Raw genomic sequence first — 18,925 nt, forward strand, 5'->3', positions numbered from 1 at the left:
TTTGAAAAACCGTACACGCCAAACCCACCGCTAAAATGGTTTTTACCATACGAGCTTTTCTTTTCGAAATTATTTTAACTTTCGATTTTGATAGGTCTCGACGGCGCCTTTGAATTACGCCATTTAGCTACCTCGCCTCCCTAACTATTATGTTAATAAATGTTTACTATATACTCAGTGTATCAGATCTTCGATAATTTTGGTAACAATTACTATTCATACTTGCTTATATGTAGTGAAGATGTCCTTCAGTTACTAACGCTACACGATGTGACCAAGTCTTCACGACAAATTTGTTCTAATACACATTTTATATAGGTCATGTCAACGTCGTCTGAGAGAATTGTCGGTCCGTTCCGCGCGCTACCAAAACGATAACAGATACAAGAAAACTTGTACATTAAATATTCACAGAAAATCGAACGCAGTATGTATTATTTTGTCTTATATATATTCTTAGTTATAAACATGGTTTAGTGAAACGCTTGTTAAAATTGAACTAGACTAAAGATCGATAACTCAGCGATTTATACTGTTCTTATTGTATTTACCATCGACATTCCACATTCGAAAAATATTAATCAAGCACTTTGAGTAATACAACAAAAATAATTCAATAATTCTTCGTAAGACATAACATGGGAATCGTACGAGTTGCAACACCAAGACCAGCGATGAGTCGCCGCCATCCATTGGTACTCTGGCTCACGCTTCGAGCAGTACACTACGCTAATTGTAAAGAAATTACATTTTTACTATCAAATAATTATTTGATAGGATAAATGTAATTTCTTTGATGTTGACTTCTTGTTTTTAATAAATCAAAAATCAAAATCAAAATAAACTTTATTCAAGTAGGCTTTACAAGCACTTTTGAATCGTCATTTTACAATTAAGTGAAGCTACCACCGGTTCGGAAAGTAGATTCTACCGAGAAGAACCGGTAAGAAAGTCAGTAGTTACTCTTTTTTAACATTTAAAAAATACAAAGTCATGTTAATTCAATACAATTATTTAAATTAATATATCCTGCTTGGAAGTCAACAGGTCAAATAGTTTCAGAAATGGAACTTTTTATTTGCACCTCTTGGGCTCGCTGTTTACCTATAACTGGCGGAATGACCTCTTTCAGTCATTTTCGTAGACATTCGACAAAACAAGAGATTATTGTTAACTTAAACACTTATTTAATAACATTTTTATGTAACTTTCCTATCTTAAAGGCCGGCAAGCCCCCTGGTGTTGCAAATGTCCATGGGCGGTGGTAGTAATTTTCTATCAGGTGAGCCTCCTGCTCGTTTACCACCTATGCGATAAAAAAAATCTAATTTGTGGTCACGATTTAGCGAGTGTTTTCGGTAAGTATGTACCCTTTCCCATTCCCCTGATAATAAGTATGGAAAATCTTATAATAAGTGGTTTGTGCCTCGGGAATGTTCGGTGAATATCGGTTTTATTGTTTAAAGCCACGATGCTTAAAACATGCGCAACCCTGGTACATAAAGTCAGTTAAACCACCAAAAGCAAAATCGCCAGCAGACTGGACTGCTTGTATAACAATGACTGTTTTGCAATCTTTAACAAAATGGCGCATCAATGAGTGTTAACAATATTTCCTTATTTTATTTTTATTTATTGTATTAATAATAGGATAAGAATATTGTTACTAACAAACTTTACTCACGATGTTTTCCTTCTTAGCCGAGCACGAGATGAATTATAAACACAAATTAGGCACATGAATATTCAGTGGTGCCTGTCTGGGTTTGAACCCGCAATCATCGGTAAAGATGCCACTACTGGGCCATCTCGACTCTATAAATTTGTATGTAGTAAATTACAGGTGAAACGGGTATTAATGTATTTTATAGTGTGTTTATTGAAGTATTTACTTTGTCCCGCAGTAAAATTTTAAATTAGACGAATAAAAAAGTTTGTTCAATTTATTTGGTTAATTGAATAATTAGGTGTTTCCACTTATTGGTTGCCCCAGGGCGAGCTACTCGATATTGGTTGTATTACAAAACCAATTTATATGTCATTATTTAAAATTACATTACGTACATGGGGTAGAAACTTAAACTTCTCATAATATGTCTCCAATCGGAGAATAGCTCGTATGGTACATATTCATCCTTCTTTTTAATTAATTTTTATTTATTTTTTTTAATTTAGAACGTGTTTTTAAACAATGTATAAAATCAGCCAGTAATTACAATAAAATAGTTTATTTGTACATTTAAACAACTTTCATATAAATACATCTAGTGCGGTTTAAACTTTAAACAATGAATGTGTTATTTACAAACGGCTTAATATAAATCCAAAACAAATATACCTCTAAGAATTAAGCGACGCTGTATGACCGAAACATTGTAAATGCTCGGGGGTTTAATTAGCTCCGGGAAGATCTGCTGAATTGAGATAAGCCGTGATTTTACGCTTGACTGTCAAACGGACGTTTGCTCTACCGAATTTCTGTAGATAGTGTCGGATTAAAACACAAAACGACGGACGTACGGAGGGACGTGGAATTCTTTATTGCTCTACCGTTTCCATGAATTTTAGTGGAATATTATTGGAATGATTTCAAATTTTGCTGATTGAAAATGAAATGAGATTTTAACAAATTAACACTAATCTTATTGATCAGATCGATTTCAATCAACAGCGTCAGTAAAGCATTGTATTAAAAGTTATAATATATTTGATTTTGTTTATACACCAAACGTATAGAAAATGTACTAATTTCTGTCCTTCTAACTTGAGCAACTTTGATACCAACAGTAATAAACTGCAACAGCTGTTATTTACAATTTAATTGAAGATAACTGATTCCTTCCCATGAATTAAAAAAATACTCTAACAGCTCATTACTCGATACATAATTCCTGATGCAGTAACTATGTATACGCTAAGAATATGTTACTGGCTAAAAATACTCGTATAACATTATAATAATGCCTTACATTTTACAGAAATTGCGAAGTGCCAGATACCACATGAGGCCTGTAGAACACGCATTTTGAAATGGCCATATTTTATATTTTAACACCCTACTCTTTGCATCTCGCAATGAATTTTCGGAAATCCAATTACTAATGATTGTATTTGTAGTGTAAGGAATATCATTACCAAGTTTCAATTTTGTACGATTTATAGCTAGCAACGGAAATTAACCTATATCGTTATCGCAATTTTCTTAAAGATTTTACTTGGTGGTAGGAGCTTGTGCAAGCCCGCCTGGGTAGATACTACCCACTTATCAGATATTCTACCGCTAAACAATAGTACGCAGTATTGTTGTGTTCCGGTTTGAACGGTGAGAGAGCCAATGCAACTACAGGCACAAGGGACATAGCATCTTAGTTCCCAAGGTTGGTGGCGCATTGACGATGTAAGCAATAGTTAATATTTCTTACAGCGTCATTGTCTATGGGTGATGGTGACCACTTACCATCAGGTGGCCCATATGCTCGTCCGCCAACCTATTCCATAACAAAAGATAATCGTAAAGTTTTTTAGCTTAACAAATGTTCCATTTTATGTAACAGCAATAATGACCCACTGCTAAGCAAGAATCTGCTAGAGAATGCTTCGAAGTTATTTCATCACGTAGTTCCTTTGTGGATTAGTCGATAAACGTGTGGAAACTAACAGTTTTCCAAACGAATGTGTCTGAGTTCCGTCGAATTTTTGGTAATGTCATCTACGTAAAAAAAATTAATGTAATATCTATACATATTACGATACTCCAAATTAAGTGGTGCTTACGTCCATTTGCAAACATTGGTTAAGATTTTCAAGAAGAAATATTATAATAACATCTCAAGTAACACTAAATCTTAATTTATGTAAAGCAATATGAAATAAGTACAAAGAGGCTATTCAGCTCAAATAATACAATTTTCACAAAACCCATATTCACCTCTTCCTTCAAATTAAATAATAGTTTATTTGACTAATGTCCGTAATAAAACTTTTCATTTGAAAATTTCTCAAAGTTTCATCTAATTTGATGTTGAAATGAAACTTTTATATAATTCAACATACTAAAAGCAGGAAATGTATTCTGTACGGTAAAGAAGGAAAGGAAATAACGCCCATAACTTAACACTTTTATTAAATAAATGATTAATTTTATTGCTAGATGTACAAAACGCAATCGTAAAACTAACATAAATTTATAATCATACATTATATACACATACAAAGAGGCTCATGAAGAGTTGAATTGATTATTTCCACTGTTATTGCAACAAATTAAAAACATTGTTAAAATCCAGTAGTCATTTTGTTTAGTAAAACTTTAAAACAATTTAAATTGTCTACCGTTCAACAACCACTTTAGAAAGTTTAATAGACATAAAAACCGTTTATTTTTTTATTCCATTACACAAAATTAAACTCAATATCTCTGTTCTCTCGTCTGGAACACCTCTTGTTTTACATTAACTGAAAATTTCGATAAAAATGTTAAACCTTGTTTCAAAAGCTTAACGTAATTAAATTTATCAAACTTTTTTTGTGAATCATTGCATGCGTTATTTCACTCATGAACGAATTGATTATGCTTTGGAAAGTAGGTAATTTAAAATTTTACATTTTAGGGTTGCCTTTTAACATGACTTAAGCTTAAGATAGATCTCGTAAATCGCATAAAGAAATATTATGCAAAGACACAAAATCTGATAACATGGCTGCTGGTGGTTCACTTTCTTGACGATAACTGGATGTAATGTCAAATAGTGGTATACTATCACTTCTACGTATTCTTCTTTTCCAACGCCATCCTATAACCCATGAAAAAACGTACAAGAATAACCCAAACAGCACTCCAGACCACCACCAAACCAGTTCATATTTTACAAAACCCTCAATTTTTATCCATTCATTACATGCATATGGATGTGCTAACGTCGTTGAACATATTCTAACTAAGTATTTACTAGCCTTATTTGATTTAACAGTTAAGCTTGTTTCATTTCCAGGAACGCACCAAGTTTGAGGTACCAGATGGTTCATATCACTTACCTTAACGTTTGGATATATTTCAATAGTATAAGCCAATAGAGGTCCATTAGTTACACTTGGTGGTTCCCATTTAACATAAATTAACCCAGGGTCAATAACGCTCTTGTGAATTATAGAAGCTATATCTGCATTTTCTGAGTGCAGAGTTTGAACGACATCTTTAGCTGTTCGACTACATAAATCTTTGGTACAAGCTCTTAAACGAAATTTATAATCTCTAAATGGAGCCAAGCCTCCGACTTGAAAGTTATTTCTTGGACCACTTATATCTAATGATAAGCTTACAATGTTTCCGTTGATACTAGAGTTTTTAGATCTTTCAGAATCATCATCACATTCACCAATAGTGTCGCATACATCGAAATAATCTTCAACCATCGCACCCATAGTTACAGATGACAGTATCCCACACATACTTTCGCAACCTCTTTCATAATTCTTTGGCGGTCGCATTACTTTTGCATGCCTTGAAAAATCTATATCAAACATCTCATCATCGTTAACAGTGCAATGATCTCTGGTAATTATATTATAATTATTTATATCAACCAAATTAATATCTAATTCGTAACGTGTTATAAACGGCCGGTAGTCCATGTGATCCACCCATCTGATGACGATTACATTAGATGAGGATGCGACAAGTTCTAAAATAAATGGCGGTTCAGGTTTACCAACATGAGTTTCGAATTTTACAATACTACTGCGGGCCAGATGACGTGATGATGGGTCATATTTTTCTACACAAACAGCATAAGTTGACGCAGGACGAAGAGATGGTAACGGAACATGAACAAAATCATTGAATGTATCTGGGACACTAATCGCAAACCATTCCGAGTCACTACAGGTTTCTGGTACAATCGAATCGTTCGTTCCATGAGGAATCCTCACGTACAAAACTGTGTAATGCACTCCCTTTAATTTTGTAAAGAACGAAGCAATAGCAAATGTCTCGTTCTTTACTTGAATGGTTAGTTTCAGAAACATTTCATTACAGCTACCACTATAACCGTTCATTCCTTGAGGTATGTCGAGCTCATTTGGCGCTACTGGAAACCTTTGTGTCAACTTTTTTATTTGACGCATACAGAGCATTGGGTTTCTATAAAATCTTACAGTACCTCTTTCAACATTGAGTCCTTTTATAATATGTGGTAAAAACAGAGACTGAAGGTTATGCATGTCATAAATAACTAAGCTATATTTTCCATTGAATAAACGTCGACCCTTAATCCTTTGAAGTGACGAAAGAAAATCGAGCGAAGTCAGTGTAATAGAACCATAAATTTCTATGTAATCGGTTACTTCTACAATATTTTTCAAAAAATATCTAAGTTCATTGGCAGCATTTGGTATAGACCAAATATGGATGCTCAAAGATCCGTTGATATATACACATTTTTCAGCAAGTTGAATTGTGTCTAAAGTTTGTATGGACATGTTGCCACAAGTCTGAAAATAAAAACGTTAATAAACATTTTATTGGGTTGAGTATATCTTTTACAAACAAAACAACAATAACAGCCTGTAAATATCCCTTTTCTGGGCTAAGGCCTCCTCTTCCTTTGAGGAGAAGGTTTGGAGTATATTCCACCACGCTGCTCCAATACGGGTTGGTGAAATACACATGTGGCAGAATTCTATTAAATTAGATACATGCACATTTCCTCGCAATGTTTTTCTTCACCGCCGAGCTCGAGATGAATAAACACAAATTAAGTACATGAAAATTCATTGGTACTTGCTTGGGTGTGAACCCGTAATCATCGGTTAAGATGCTCGCGTTCAAACATTTTGGGCTATCTCGCCTCTTATATGTTATCTACAAATTCTTAAATAGATATTCATACCTGATGACAGTTATCGCAAGGAACACACTTTGTATTTCCAGCTTCATTCCACTGTACAAAATTCTTAGGACATTCTGATACACACGTGTTGTTCCATTCCCAACGATTCAAATGGATGCATTCATCGATTGTAACACAGTGATTGCTTACTGATAGAAGAAGACTGGAAGTTATTAATACGAAACATTAAGATCCAGCTGAACCATTGAATCATTTTAAATATTTAAATAGCCCAAGAACTCAGTGGCGTGCAATTGGAGAGTTCTTTGTCCAGCAATGGACGGAAATGGGCTGATGGATTGGATTGGATTTTATTTAAATGATACGTACGTATTATTTGGACATCGCGAGACACATTCTTCTTTGTATGTGTAATCTCTGCAAAGTGTACAACTCTTTGGATTTGTATTGCGACATCCAATGCACTCTCTACTGCAGTTCCAACTGTCTGGCCCTTCAAGGAATATCTGACATTTTCTAAAACAATACCAGTCATAACGATATCAATCAAAATCCAATAGAGTTTATTTTTATTGAAAAGATTAACACTAAAAAACTGTATCCGAAAAATAAACAAAATAAGATGATTTATTCGATAGAACATCATGAGGGCAAATATCATATGACTTTTCATTATAATTAAAATTAAATGTATATATATGCCCAACAGTACAATAAATTCTATCGCAATATCTACATTAAAAAAACAACTTTTAATCAAAAAGAATTTAGACTTTTGCCCAGTTATGGAACAGTCATAATCATTGTTAGTGCACTTAAGAATAAAAATGAATTATATTTCTACATACATATGTGTATGATCACGCATATATATGCTACTTCAGTTTAATCAATGTTAATTATACATACTTATTGCTCCAACAGCGATTTGTTGCTGGATTAGAAGTACATGTGCAAGGAAAATTACATTGTGCATGTTTGTCTGGTTTGCTTAAAACATGTCGAGATCTAGGAGCGATGGCATTCCAATCGATCGTATTTACAAAGCAGGTAAGGGGACCACCCCAAATGATGACACCTCCTCTGTCGATCTTAAGCAAACTATTTAAGCCGATCTGTAACAATATTTGATGAGAGGTTATTTATAATAATTACTCCAAAGACCCAATTTCTACAGCAGTTAAATTATATGAAATTATCAATTTATCGTATAAACTAAGAATTTATTCATCGCAGTATTAGGTATAAAGTTTTTTTTGAGTTAATTTAGTATAATGTTTTAGACAAATATTGCAAAACAAATTTAAAACAGTTTCATATGACCATTTATGCTAAAATTTTGCACACAAACAACAAAAAAATAGGTATCAATTAATAATTAATAATCACATAATTAATCTTAACATTTAAGGTACACGAAGTACCAGTTTGTTTTACATACTATCTCAATAATCATGTATCTAAGGAGATTTCTCATGTAAACTCGTTAATTTTTTTTAATGACTTTGTAACAGATACAAAAATTAATAATACTTCAGATCAATGATTTGTTGATTCAAGCATTTAAGCTAAGACTTTATTAATTAAACTATTTTATTTTAAATACTTTAGTTACTTTACTTTACTTTACTAAGCATTTATTTGATAGATCATATAAGATACATATAAAATCATGCAATAATATATTTGTTGGTCTTCTTTGGTGTTTTTGTAGAAACCTCTTTAAGGAATAAACCTCTTTTGACATGGTTTTGTATCTGTTTTATTTCTTTTACTTATTGTAGTGTTTAGTAAGTTAAATAAAATAAATATAAATAGGGCATTTCAGACCCACCCACCTCTCTTAAGTGTGCTATATCATAAATAATTAAAGCGTAGTTATACAAAAGTGTGTTCCCTCGTATCCTCGCTAGATTTGGTAACAAATTGCTTAGTGTTTCCAAACCGGCAACTCGATACACAACCATGTATCCTGTAACCTGAAGAGTAAAAAATATTAATAATAGTTTGTAAAAATATTCATCGAAAGGAAAAACAGGTTAATAAATATTGCACTAGGCAATTTTAGTTTCTCATACATGTAAACTACAACGTAAATACAAATTTTAGGCGAATGTCAATTTATATTTATGTATTTTGTTGAATCAATAGCATGTTTTTGACGTCGGTACTCGTAAAATAAATTAAATAAATAAAAGTTAAAAAATATATTTTGTAACCAGTACATAGCAGTGCAAAGCATTATTGTTTGTAGTAGCATAGCATATGAGCACGCTTGTAGCACCAGCAAAATACACAAGCTATATTTGAATAGACTTGGTACACAGCAAAAATCAATTACAAAATGTTATAGTCGGAGAGTTATATGGAGGAGAATTGCATAAAGCCTTTAAGAGACATGAATATAATCGTTTAAACGATCCAACTAGCATAAGAGACATGACAAGCACTAGCGTTTCAACAAATAAATGCCCAACTAACTATGCCCGCGACCTTTTACGCATTTTAATTTAACAAAAAAAAATATAGCCTAAGTTGCTGCCTATTATATTAGTTACCTGCCAGTGAAAGTCCCGTCAAAATAACATCGGAAACAAACAGACAGACAGACCGACAAAAATTGTAAAAAATGTTATTTTGGTATACTCGTATGTACCGTGTATAGACACATATCTATGCATTGAATGAAAAATGGCTATTTGGATATTAAAAACAGACACTCCAATTTTATTATATGTATAGATTACTTATAAATATCAACGAAAAGGAAAACCAAAGGATTAAAAGGCGGATTCGATATACAGCAGAGCCTACAGTTGTATTTACTCTCCGAGGATACAAAGCTGGAGGTTAAATACAAAACTTAATAACTTTTTATACACCCGACTCGAGTCTTAAATTCATGGACTCCGGATACGATTTTCATCGAATCGATTAAGAAATTTTATTCATACTTACTGATTGAACTTTTGTTGTTATTATATTTGAATATATTTCAAAGAAATTTGGCTAAAATAACAAGTAGCCATTCTTGAGTCAATTATGAAAGTCTTACTTCGTAAACAATGTTTTGTTATTTATTGTTTGATATTTATTAAGAACAATAGTACTTTTGAACATTGTATTCAAATTAGTTTTGAAGTGAAACAGTTTAAAGTTACTTTTCATTTGTAATTATACGAACATTAAATTTAATTGCTAGATTGTTTTACAATTCTACAGCAACTTTTTCACTTAATTATAACGCTACCCATTCGTATTCAATATGATGCGATATTATTTTGTTTATATCGTGGAAGTGGCGTATACTTTGCGAATACTCCCTAATTCATTACCATTACATAGTATTAAACAAATTCGCTGTCTGTCCCTACGTATGCTTGGATCTTTAAAATTACGCAACGGCGTTTGATGCGTTTTTTTTTAATAGAGTGATGAAGAATGTTTGGACTATACAGTAAAGAAACATTATTTAGTACCAGTTGTGCACCCGTGCAAAGCCGCAGCGGATCGCTAGTATCAGACAAATATGTCTGTAACAAAATCATATTAAATACTCTTTCCATACTAACCTCTTTCAATTTAGGGAATGTGAGGTTCCTAAAGTCTTCTGGTTTCGTTCTTTCTAGAAGTGAAATTTTTAGATCACCAACCACGATGGTACAGTTCTCCAACTTCTTCAGTTTCTCGATGTGATTTAAGAACATGTTAACGCATAGTCCATGGTACTCTATCGGATCTTGACTGTTTAAGCCGTGTGACAACGAGGCAATCATGCTGCATATTATCAACCTGTAAATATTATTTTTATATATATAAATACATATGTTTAAGCAAGAAAGCTGTGGTAGATACACTTCCTAGATATACCTAAAATTCATGTTCACGTATTGTTAATGTTAAAAACATGTGTATGCTTTTGTTACCTCATGTAATCTTGTATTGAATAAATAACCCTTTTTATCGAAAGATTTTAAATGAGCTTTTAACAGGCGATGATAAAAATAACTTTGGAATTTTATTATAAAAACGATTACTATACTCCAAGAAGGATATATTTTGCGATATCGGAATAGTAAGTACAATGATTGTCAACGATTCTTAATTCTGCAATAAAATTTAAATCCAAACGGTCATATGTTCATCATAACTTGTATTTTTCTTTCATCAAAAAAGGCATATTATTCGATACAAGATTTTGTAGATGATAAAAAAGCTTAGAATTAATACCTGTTGACTTCTAGGCAGGATACATTAAATACATATATAATTGTATTTAACTAATATGATTATATTTTTTAAATGTTGAAAAAGAGTAACTACTGAGTTTCTTTCTGAGAACCGGTAGTAGCTTCAGTTGATTGTTAAATGACGATTCAAAAGTGCTTGTAAAAGCCCACTTGAATAAAGTTTATTTTGATTTTGATTGCAGTTTCGTAACGCCGACATTGAATAGAATAATGTAGCTTTGAGCATATACAAGTAAAGGTGATAAAGATAATGATTTTGTGTTTACTTAATACTTTATTCAATTAAGCAAAAGTATATCGCATAAAAGACGAATATATCTTCCTAATATTGGTTGATACGGTCATCAAGCAAACATAAGAAGAGCATATGTACAATATAGAACTCGTATTAAAATAACTTAATTTAAATTGATCAACAAAATTAATTAAGTGAAATTAATTTGAAGCTAGCAGTGTGATTCTATAAGTATTCATTTATTTCTCGTGAAATGTTGACAACCGACGTTGTTACGCCATTTTGATACGTGAATCCTATAAATAGAACCGCTCTACCGTCTTAAAACCTCATTCAAACCAAAAATGATTAAATATTTAGACATTTAGACAATTTCACTTGTGGTTAAAATTTTATACAAAGTTTACATTTATTTCTTTGAAAACTCTTCAAATCCTAATTGTGTTGCTACGATATAAAATATAAATAAATAATAAAATTGGAGTGTCTGCTTGTAATATTAAAAAAAAAAACAGACGAATTGATAACCTCCTCCTTTTTGAAGTCAGTTGAAAATAACCGCTTTTTACTATATGCAGAGGGTAAAAAGTTCTTAAGATTTTTTACCTCTGTCTGTAAAAGCTAATATAATAAGGAATAATTTAGATTACTTTTATTTTAGACCAATAAAATAATAATAAAGTCAAATCAATATATCCAAAAACTATCCAGTACCGCACACAGCCCACATGCCACCGTCACGTTGGGACCACCCATTAACAAATAAATATCACAAAAGCCTAATACAAATACATTATTAATAAGAGTAAAATCTGCGAACTGAACAATAACTTTTTTTGTTAAAATAAAACAGCTAGTTTAGACTAGACTATTAGACTACTTAAAAGTCGATTAACGATTATATCATGTAGTTATAGTTATTGGTATATTTGGAGCCGGTGTCAGCCACGGTGCCCTTGCCCCAACAATCAAAAGAAAGAAGCGATACGAGCCCCTTGATTGATCCAGTATATTATTGTGTAAAAGGTAATTTGTAAAAAACATATTTGTTAAAGTATTCTCGTATTGTTTTTTGATAGATATACTGTAGGGTTTTATTGGCTGACACCGACTCCAAATATAACAATAATTATAACTACATGATATAATCGTTAATCGACTTTTAAGTAGTCTAATATTTTTCATTTCATTTAACTTAGGAAGACTCTAAAAAATATGTTGAATACGCAATTATTATTATTACTTTTTCGTGCATATTCATTTGTTTTAAAATAGTGTTTTGTTTGAAGTCGGTTTTTCTTTTTGTTAAAATTTTATTTATTTTTTGATTTTAAGTGAAGCTGATGTTGACTAACTATTTTTTTTTAATATGGATAGATTAAGCGTTCCGTTTATATGAGTCAGAAACTAATTCGAGGACAATTTCAAAGGAAACTTGCGAATAAAGCAAAAATAGACTTTCGAAAATGCGGATTTAATACGTCACGTGGCGTAAACTACAAGGATCCCTCGAAAGAGCTGTAATCGAACTCAGCAAAAAAACTTTGAAAAAGACCAACTATATTTCGTAAATCATATGACATCACATCACATACACAAAATTTGAATAAAGATAGTAAGAAATTCTGCCCCATATCGCACCCTAACTGCGAGCCGTATAGGAGTTCCATCACTACATAGTATAAAACAAAGTCGCTTTCTCTGTCCCTATATCTTTAAATCTACACAACGGATTTTGATGCGGTTTTTTTTAAAAGATAGTGTGATTCAAGGGGAAGGCTTGTGTATATAATACATGAACAATAAAGTAAAGAAACACTGATAATTTTAGAAGTTTGCGATGTGATGTCGTATATAAACAAATTCTGTAGTATATTTAGTATCAGTATTGCACCCGTGCGAAGCCGGGGTGGGTAGCTAGTTGATTATAATATTCGACTATGATAATTACATAAACATAACCACATTACGGAAGGTGACTCAAATATCCAAATAACCTATAAATAAAAGATTCGACCGAGTATCGCTAACGTGCTCCTCAGAATTGTTCCGTTCCCTTCCGTTCCGTTACTTTGTCATGGATCCTGTGCTCAGAACCTTATCAAACTTTCACCAAATTACCCTTGAAGTATATATTTTATAATAAAAAAAGAATTATCAAAATTGGTTAACGTGATTTTCAGTTATTCACCTATTTGTCGCGCATATACATAATGCAAATTTAAGACTTATGTCGTTTTCACATGGATACCATCATCGGAAAAAAAAATAAAAAAAATGGACCCCACGGGAAGCACTACCTTTCAAACAAAAAAAAAATTTATCAAAATCGGTCCACCCAGTGAAAAGTTATGAGGTAACAAACATAAAAAAAAAAAAAAAAAAAAAATACAGACGAATTGATAACCTCCTCCGTTTGGAAGTCGGTTGAAAACAGATTCACTTAACAACATATATTTATTTATTATTTGTTTCACGTAGCAACAGTTTGAACCTCATGAACGAACGTACATAATTAATACATTTTATAACGTAATAATTATCATATGCAACCTTATTAAAATAAGCCGCTATAGTATTAATACGATAACGAGCTTAGTAACTACTTAAATATAAAATATATAAAGACATTTGAAAAAGGAAGTATGATAAAATACGTCCAATTAAAACTTGTATGAAATGATTAATATATTTTTCTTAGAAAATAATATACCTATTATATTAAACTAGCTGTATGTCCCGACTTCATACGAATAAAAATATATATATTAAAAATCTCAGTGCCAAAATTCCAATACACATCATTAAGGGTAATCTAAAATTTCATATAAATCGGTCCAGCAGTTTATTAATAACTTACATACGTTCGGATAAATTATATTTGTATAGTCTATTCCAATTAAAAAAAAAAGAAAAACGATAATCAAATATAATAATTATGTATTTCCTGCGATTTGCTATTAACTCACAGCTACTTCAATATATTTATAACACAATACTATTGCAATGAACTACTTATATAAATTTACTGCAAACTTTCGATTACAGATTCGGTGACATGCAAAACGCTCTTTTTTTGAAAATCCATATTGAAAGTCAAGGATTTTTCAAGGTCTCGACCAATCGTCAATTCGCTGTCAAAGGAGGATGCCGTAGTCCAACTGGGGGAAATTAACAGGCTGTTGTTATTGTTGTTGTTGTATATACTCTGTACATATATTTATTTCAATATGAATATGAAAAAAACATTACGTGAAACATTCTACATTTCTTAGATAACGTTTGTTTTTTCTCTGTTCAGTTAATTACGTTAATGCCGTCGGGATTTTTCATAACATGCCTTTTTATCTTTTTACATAAACGGAAATAAAATGCCTTGCTTTAGACTCTATTTTAGAGGTTAATTGTAAAGTTGCCTATGTAGTATAAATTGTTTTTTAAAGAAGCAATGCTCAAAAATAATCAAGGAATTACTTACTTACTAATTAATATTCATATTAATCCCCGCTTTTACGCTCATTACTTGTTGTTGTTGAAAAACCATAGCTCAATAGGTCAGATTGATCCTTGCACTTTTTACATCGCTATGAAGACAGTAAGTCAATGCACTTGAGGCAGATACAGAAAAAAGAGGCAGATAGAGTTACTTTAATATTATTATAGATAGTCATATATATGACGGTTTTATAATAAAATAGATATTCTTGTCGAAATTTAATTAATACCCAAAAATCAAAATATATAACGAAGAATTAAATAATAGATAACGCTTATTTTATTTTAAAACTGAAAGTGATTACAATAATAAATATTCATTTGTTTCTAAAAAATATTCCATCGGTAATTTTATAATATGTATTCAATAAATTGTAATATGGCTTTCAATAAATTCAATTTTACATGCTTAAATTGAAATATACGGTTTTAATTTGATATTAATTACAATGAAAAATGAACAATTATATGTATTAAAGTTATTGGTTTCGGGATATTTACCATGTTTTTTATTTTTGTTCGGTGGAGCTCGATATTTTGACATTATTTATTAGTCTCGTGAACAAGACATTCGTAGATAATGTCGAAATATCGAACTATAAAAATAATAATAATAAAAATAACCATATTAATTTAAAAATGTATACAAAAATATAAATCTGTATCGTAATAGCAGAAATCTCGGATCAATATGTTGGATACTGTTTATTTTAGGAAATAAAGAGTGCTCAGGGCAGTCTACGTACAAAGCTTTGATCAGGATTATAAAACGTATCAATAGTTCGTAAGGAACAACCATAAGTCAACGAAGCTTTTATATTATGATATTAATAAAATATTTTAATACCTTTGCAAAAGAAAGACACGTATGTTTTATAGATATAAGCATTTTAACTCGTATGTTTACATATTTGAGAAAAAGGTATAATATATACATTAAACGTATGAACTTAGGGTTGTTATCGCACTGATGATTTGCGAGGTATTTTAAAGCGAACGAAAACGGAATTTGGGAAAACGCCACGCCGCATTTCGCGCCCTCATCGTGAGTTTTCAGCCAATTGAAATATGGAAAATGCTTTGAATTTGCTTGTAAATCGCTCGTGATAGCAGCTGAATTGAGTAATGAAGAAGGTTCTCAACTCTATGTCCTGTGTGTCCTCACAGCTGATCAAGGCCTTATTAATAAGTATTAAAAATGGTTAAATGATAATTATTAGTGGCCATAACAGTACTAGTATAAGAATTAATGAAGACTACATATATACTTGATTATGTATGAAATTTTAAAAATCGGTTGCATGTATTAAAATTAATTCTGGCATCTATATTGTAATGGATAAAGGTGATTTTGTTTTATAGGAAAAAATAATTACCAAATCAGCGTGATTTTCTCCATGATACTTTTAGCTTCTTGGCACCAAATCTTTTATACTTCTTCTGCTTGCGAACTGATCGAGGTTTTCTCATGAGATGTCGGAAAATTCTCAAATACGTCGTGGCACTTAGAAAACACATTATTATACATCACATTTCTCTTGCAGTGTCTTTGTATGAATTATATTTTTAATTATTTTAACAACTAAAAGGTCGCAAGTCTTAAAGAAAATATTCTACTGGTGACAAGTCGAAATCTTATTCAATGTAGAAGCATCGAAACGTACTTTTTTGCTTTCAAAAACTTATTGAAAATTCGGAAAGCAACAGCTGACCTGCGAAGAACTTACCGGTTCTTTCCATATTATCTATCTCAGAACATCCTTCTTTAAAATGTCATGACATAGCAAAAAAAAGTGATGTAGGTAAAACTTATTTTATTCAATTAATGTCATAGATGAATAATATTTTTAGTCGTAATTTTATGTGAGGGCTAGCAAACTTCTTTTTATCTAGCCAAATATTTCGACAGATTTTGCTTGTCGTGGCCACGAGCCATCTTGGAGCTTAGAGAACCCTTCGAATTTGCTTTGCCAACTTAATGGGACATAACATAATGGGATCTCATAGGCATTGTTCAAAATATACTTAATTTTATTGAAATGTATGTAGTGTACAGTGGATTCCCGTCATAAAACGATAGAATTACTACGTGATTTCTAAACGCGGCTGTTCCCGCGCACCCTGACACTTATGTATCACAACTTGTATCCGTTTTAATGATTAATATTTCCTCAATTTCAATCGCGTCGCGTACTTAACTTGATCCTTGATCGACCAGGAAACGATCCCGATTATATTTCGATACGTAATTGATAAATAAATAAAATTGATCATTACGACTGATTTTTGTAAGGAATAGTCGGAGTTTACCGTTATGAGTTAGAAGTTTCTGCCTTTTTAGTTGAAGAAATTCTTACGGGGTCATAACGCGAATAGTGATACGAGGGGGGTAAAGTTAAATGTAAAAAATGAGGCCTAATCACGTTTGCCTTATCCATAAATGCTGAAGCACTGACTGTGTAAATACGTGAAGTTATGATTTTCATCCTCATTATACAGTATAATAAATACAAATTTTAACAAAAAGAAAAACCGACTTCAAACAAAACACTATTTTAAAACAAATGAATATGCACGAAAAAGTAATAAAAATAATTGCGTATTCAACATATTTTTTAGAGTCTTCCTAAGTTAAATGAAATGCAAAATATTAGACTACTTAAAAGTCGATTAACGATTATATAATGTAGTTATAGTTATTGGTATATTTGGAGCCGGTGTCAGCCACGGTGCCCTTGCCCCAACAATCAAAAGAAAGAAGCGATACGAGCCCCTTGATTGATCCAGTATATTATTGTGTAAAAGGTAATTTGTAAAAAACATATTTGTTAAAGTATTCTCGTATTGTTTTTTGATAGATATACTGTAGGATTTTATTGGCTGACACCGACTCCAAATATAACAATAATTATAACTACATGATATAATCCTTAATCGACTTTTAAGTAGTCTAATATTTTGCATTTCATTTAACTCTAAAAAATATGTTGAATACGCAATTATTTTTATTACTTTTTCGTGCATATTCATTTGTTTTAAAATAGTGTTTTGTTTGAAGTCGGTTTTTCTTTTTGTTAAAATTTTATTTATTTTTTGATTTTAAGTGAAGCTGATGTTGACTAACTAATTTTTTTTAATATGGATAGATTAAGCGTTCCGTTTATATGAGTCAGAAACTACTTCGAGGACAATTTCAAAGGAAACTTGCGAATAAAGCAAAAATAGACTTTCGAAAATGCGGATTTAATACGTCACGCAGCGTAAACTACAAGGATCCCTCGAAAGAGCTGTAATCGAACTCAGCAAAAAAACTTTGAAAAAGACCAACTATATTTCGTACATCATATGACATAACATCACATAGGTACACAAAATTTGATTAAAGATAGTAAGAAATTCTGCCCCATATCGCCCCCTAACTGCGAGCCGTATAGGAGTTCCATCACTACATAGTATATAAATAAAATTTTAACAAAAAGAAAAACCGACTTCAAACAAAACACTATTTTAAAACAAATGAATATGCACGAAAAAGTAATAAAAATAATTGCGTATTCAACATATTTTTTAGAGTCTTCCTAAGTTAAATGAAATGAAAAATATTAGACTACTTAAGAGTCGATTAACGATTATATCATGTAGTTATAGTTATTGGTATATTTGGAGCCGGTGTCAGCCACGGTGCCCTTGCCCCAACAATCAAAAGAAAGAAGCGATACGAGCCCCTTGATTGATTCAGTATATTATTGAGTAAAAGGTAATTTGTAAAAAACATATTTGTTAAAGTATTCTCGTATTGTTTTTTGATAGATATACTGTAGGGTTTTATTGGCTGACACCGACTCCAAATATAACAATAATTATAACTACATGATATAATCGTTAATCGACTCTTAAGTAGTCTAATATTTTTCATTTCATTTAACTTAGGAAGACTCTAAAAAATATGTTGAATACGCAATTATTTTTATTACTTTTTCGTGCATATTCATTTGTTTTAAAATAGTGTTTTGTTTGAAGTCGGTTTTTCTTTTTGTTAAAATTTTATTTATTTTTTGATTTTAAGTGAAGCTGATGTTGACTAACTAATTTTTTTT

General features: G+C 31.4%; 1 protein-coding gene across 1 annotated transcript; it reads right to left on the minus strand.

The window, feature by feature from the left end:
- Positions 1-4,129: 4,129 nt before the first annotated feature.
- Positions 4,130-16,536, minus strand: LOC124535856 (putative molluscan insulin-related peptide(s) receptor). The gene is made up of 7 exons (XM_047112245.1): positions 16,205-16,536; positions 10,421-10,640; positions 8,687-8,827; positions 7,758-7,963; positions 7,218-7,364; positions 6,888-7,050; positions 4,130-6,489 (listed from the first exon to the last, which is right to left on the minus strand). Exons 1-7 carry the CDS (start codon positions 16,225-16,227, stop codon positions 4,636-4,638), a joined length of 2,754 nt encoding a protein of 917 aa, XP_046968201.1. The 5' UTR covers positions 16,228-16,536; the 3' UTR covers positions 4,130-4,635.
- Between the last annotated feature and the right edge of the window lie 2,389 nt (positions 16,537-18,925).

This window comes from Vanessa cardui, chromosome 15 (genome assembly GCF_905220365.1).
Source record: "Vanessa cardui chromosome 15, ilVanCard2.1, whole genome shotgun sequence".
Lineage (NCBI taxonomy): Eukaryota > Metazoa > Arthropoda > Insecta > Lepidoptera > Nymphalidae > Vanessa > Vanessa cardui.